This window comes from Carex rostrata, chromosome 28 (assembly GCF_964058835.1).
Source record: "Carex rostrata chromosome 28, lpCarRost1.2, whole genome shotgun sequence".
Classification (NCBI taxonomy): Eukaryota; Viridiplantae; Streptophyta; class Magnoliopsida; order Poales; family Cyperaceae; genus Carex; species Carex rostrata.
Window position 1 is genome coordinate 1,723,579 of NC_135945.1, and position 5,320 is coordinate 1,728,898.

Below are 5,320 nucleotides of genomic sequence, written 5' to 3' on the forward strand. Positions count from 1 at the left end.
GTGCTCTGAACCAGTGTTGTAAATAACGGTATGCGGTCGTCGGACAGACGAAGTACCGCCAAACAATTAATTGGTATGCGGCCAATTAATTAGAATTATGCGGATAATTTAACGTTTTTATTAAATTTATGTATATATATATATCATAATTTATTAAAATAATTTATTTAACTCATTAAACTTATCAAATAAACTTAATTTCATTATTATAACATGACACTACACTTATTTTTTTTAACGCATAAGCAGTTTATATGTGTCAGTAACACATTTAGTTAATAAAAAAATAAATTCAAGAGTTAAACCTTTTTCAAATATTAATAATGTATTATGTCAAAGAAATAAAACATTCCAACATAAAATCACTAAATTTAGTTTATAATAATAACTTAGTTTCATAAATGAATATGTCGTACTAATTAAAAAAATTACATCAGTAATTAGTAAGAAAAATATATGATAAATAAATAAAAGAAGAATTAATCAATTTTAAAGTAAGTAAGAAGAAAAAACATATATAAAAAATATTAAATGTATGTTCAAGCACAAATAAAACTGCAATACATGATTATAAAACTTATTATCACACACTATCACATAAAAAAAGTTAATGTGAAAAAAATTACTGAAATAAATTGAAATAAACGAGAATAAACAGGAATAAACGGGAATAATCGGTCGATTAATCGGTAAAACGGCTGATTAATTGGAAAAAACGGCCAATTAAACATTTTCCATCACAAACATGCCTCCATTAAGGGTATGCGTGATGGTTTGACCACCGTCACCGATTAATTGGTCGTCATGGGCGTTTTCTACAACACTGCTCTGAACTACCCAAATTAAATTAAATATTTTAGAAATCTAAATTGAAACTGATAAGCCTGTTGTATACAATTCACTAATAATGTGCCCAAATAAATATGCGATTATATGAACTGGATGATATATTATATATATGATCTTAATAAAATATGGCAAAATTGTCTAGACTAACTTAATTTTGATTGATTGATTATAATCGATAGACTAAATTAAGCCTTGGTTATATAATATGTATCTAATTTAACAAAAATATCAGTATTATAAATTTATATTGATAAGTTTCCAGGCAAAGAAAATAGTTCATTTGTCTACTTTTGATATATATATATATATACATGCCGACATTTAGATCATATATATTTGTTAATGCGATAGAACTAGAGAAATGAGTCATTTATTCTCGAAAACTAGCCAATTAGAAGACTGACATTTTTTTTAATAAAGGATAAAGCAGATATTTTGTAAATTTAAAATAAGTATTGAAAGAAAAACAATAAAATGGGTAAACTACTTTCACATAAAACTTGACCTAATGAGAATACAACTTCGCCCCCTGATCTAAATTTCAATAGAAGTTAGTTGCGTACTAGCACCGAAACCGGGTGATAAATTCATTGACTAGCCAGGCTTAGTTCAAAAAAGACGCAAAAAACGGTGGATCCACACTGCGCAAATATCGTTTAATCCACGGGTTATCCACGTGCGGCAATAAATGTGCACATAGAGAACATTTCAAACCGTAGGATCTAAAGAGATGATCTTTTAATTTTCAATCAACATCTGAGGTGGGGCCCGGCCTCCACTTTGGGCTGTTGTTAAAGTAATTTTCATTCAATTTTCATTTTATTTATTTTTAAATGTAACTCGTAACAGGGGTGAAAACGGATCGGATAGCGGTAAAATCATATTTATATCTGTTTTTTTTTTTTTTTTTTAATACCGATACAGATACACATCAGATCTTAGACGGATAAGAATATGAATATAAATTGCATCAGATATTTATTAAAAAATAAATTAATATTATTAAAAAAATCAAAGTTCATATTATTTATCTAATTATAATAATGAATAATATTTTGTTTATAATATAAATTACACTATATGATATATGAGGAGGGATCCAATTATATCTTTTTTTGGTGACACCGAATTACACTCTATATTTTCAAAGTCTAAACAGTCGATCAAAACTGTTCAACATAATGAATATATTAAAATGTGTTTACAGATCAAATTTTATATTTTTTTGAATTTTTTTTAATATTTATTAAGATGGGTACAAAAATTCAATGGTCTGAATATAGCGATTTGGTTAAATACTTAATAAATAGTAAAAAAATTCCAAAAAAAAAATGTAAAATTTGATCTGCAAACACATTTTAACATATCAATTATTTTGAACTATTTGGATCGACTATTTGAATTTTGAAAACTTTAAAAATAGAGAGCATAATTCGGTGTCACAAAAAAAGGTGTAATTATATCTCTTCTCAAGATGTATATCTACTATTTGAATACAAATAATTAAACATAAAACTAGATTAGATCTGTAACCACACAATATCGGATATCCATATCTAATTTTTCAAATACGAATCGAATTCGAATCGGATATTATACACTCTATTTTTACCCCAAACTCGTTACACAACCTTATATAAAATTGGAGCAATTGATTTAACAAATAAAAAAAAACTGATGTTAATGCGAGCCGTGAGATTTAAATAAAATGTTCAAATCATGATGCAAGCCAACGGTTGAGATATCACGCTCCCCTCTCTGCTGGGATCGATCCGAATTCCCTAAATAGCTCAAATTTTGAGTTTAAATTTGGACCGTCCAATCAAAAGCCAAACTAATAATTTCAATTTAAAAATTCGCATTAAGTCTTTCATATTCGTGTCAAAACTAATCGGACGGTCCAAACTGAAACTCAAAATTTAATTACTACAACAATGTAGATACTTTTTGCGAGAGAAAAAGCAAATTTATGACGGTACTCCCTCGCGAAAAGTACCGTCGCAAAAAGAAAAAGCTGAAGAATGAGAGTAGTTCGTCGCGAAAAGTCACTTTTTTATCCTCGCGAAAGGTGTCTCATTCTTGTTGTATAAGTTACTTTAAAGATTCTGAACAATTAATTCAAAATTTAAGTTACTTTTACATAAACTAGCTACTAAAAAATCACATACTAATTTACATCAAAAATTCAAAATCAAACGGGGCCCATATTTATTCTGGTGCCGTTCCGGATACTACTCCTCCAATAAAACAAATTTAAAAATTGACTTGGCAATTCAATAAAATTCCTTAGCAGCCTCTGCCAATTAATTCATCAAAAAATGACTTGTTAAAAATTGACTTGTCATTTTCTTTGTAACTTCCATTGAAATTCTTGCACATGGTTGCAAAACTAGTGATCCCTATATAAGAACAGCAATTATCTCCATAGTCTCAGTTCATTCCTTCTCTCCTTCCTCTCATAAGTGAAACCATATATACTTCAAAGTAATCAGATATAATAGTCTTAGTTTATCATGGAATCATACTACAAAAGTTCTGATATTAGCCTCGACTTAAATGTCGGTCTGAGCCCGGCCGCTCTGTCAGAACCACCTCCGGTTAGTTGCTACATTTGATATTTCACACATATTTATAGATTGTATTAACCATGCAATGCAGCTATCATCAAATATTATATATCTGAATGTAAATTGTATAGATCTCATCATGTTTGATTGTTGTTTCGCTTAATTCAGATGAGAGAGTTAGAAGCGAAATTGACCGAGATAAATGAGACGAACAAGAGGCTTTATGACCTGCTCAACATGTTTATTGAGAAGCAAACGAATTGCTCATCTCCTACCGAAGAACAACAAAATGCGGCATCTCCGACAAAGAAGAGAAAACTTGATGACAGTCTAACTATCAGTTCTAATGACATTAGCAACGAAAGAACAGATATAAACTTTAGGACAGAAAGCCCATCAAGCAAAGGATCAATCAAGAGATTATATGAAGAAATCAACCCCAAGGACGTCACAACGATCCATATGCAATGCGATCCGGCCAATTCAAGCCTTGTAAGTAGAATTAGATAAAACTATTATTGGGGTACTTATTGATTAATTTATGGGGTTAATCAACTGATTTGTGTTGTTCATTTATAGATTGTGAAAGATGGGTACCAATGGAGAAAGTATGGACAGAAAGTGACCAGAGATAATCCATCTCCTAGAGCCTATTACAGATGCTCCTTTGCCCCTTCATGTCCTGTCAAGAAAAAGGTAAAATTCAAAAGCATCATTTTTCTTTAATTTTAAAAGCTAATTACAACAAGAAAATCACCATATTTTTTGTTATATTATATTAATTACATGAGAAGAACATAGCATTTAATGTTGGTGCATTATGTACCAGTATTTTATGCTAAAAGTTTCAAAAGTTCACTGATTTTTGTTATAGTAATGATATACAATTTCATCATTAACAATGGATTTAAAGTATGGATGTTATTAGTTTTAATTAGGTTATAATTCACCATTAAATTACTGAATTTGTATACAAAAACCTAAACAATTTTTTGCATTGTCTATACAGGTGCAAAGGAGTGCTGAAGATCAATCAATAATAATTGCAACTTATGAAGGAAAACACAACCACACTTATCCCTGCACAAACCTTAGCAATAATCGACTTGTGTCATGCTATGCTGCCGGCAACAATGCCGGATCAACAATCACGCTTGATCTGACGAAACAGGGTCTGAAGCCGGATGTTGAGAAAGCATGCTATGAAATCCAAAATCAAGAACTTGATCAAACTATTCTTCTCAAACAGATGATAAGTTCTTTGACTAAAGATCGCAATTTTACAGCGGCATTGGCAAACGCAATCTCAGAGAAAGTTTTCGAGAGTGTCACTGCTGTATGATTGCAGTGAAATGATGTTTAATTTCAAGATTAATTTGTAGACTGTTTCTGAAGTTATAAAAGAATTGAAACTTGCTGGTTGCTATCGTAGAGCATCTCTTTTGGTAATTTGCAAGAAAACAATAAATAAAAAAATGTCTTTAAAGGACCTTAATAATTTAAAACATGGCCAATGAAAATAGAATGATAAGCAGGATTGATAAGATGATCATGGAATCAGAATCGAATGATTCAGTGAAAATAGACCTAATCGGTTCGGAAACTTGATTTTTTTTTCAAATAAAAAATTTGTTTTGTGCTCAATTAAAAAAGAAAAAAATATTCTAAAAAATTAATTTGTCGAATAATCATGTTAATCAAAACACTCAATTAATCCACTAACATAATATAATACAAATATTTAAAGCTAAATAAATACCCTGATTGATGTTTTGTGTGTGTTTTTCTTTCTTTTTGAGAGTCATTTTATTGAAAATTATGCACTGTTTGCATCCCACAATTGTTGATAAAAAAACTGAACACATTTAAATAAATTATTTAATATTTTTTTTGTAAAATTAATA

At 29.5% G+C, this 5,320-nt stretch overlaps 1 protein-coding gene across 1 annotated transcript; it reads left to right on the forward strand.

Annotated features, from left to right (window-relative positions):
* The first annotated feature begins 3,293 nt into the window (after positions 1–3,293).
* LOC144545851 (WRKY transcription factor WRKY76-like) lies at positions 3,294–4,851 on the forward strand. The gene is made up of 4 exons (XM_078294417.1): positions 3,294–3,446; positions 3,585–3,908; positions 3,996–4,112; positions 4,426–4,851. Exons 1-4 carry the CDS (start codon positions 3,363–3,365, stop codon positions 4,756–4,758), a joined length of 858 nt encoding a protein of 285 aa, XP_078150543.1. The 5' UTR covers positions 3,294–3,362; the 3' UTR covers positions 4,759–4,851.
* The last annotated feature ends 469 nt before the right edge of the window (positions 4,852–5,320 follow it).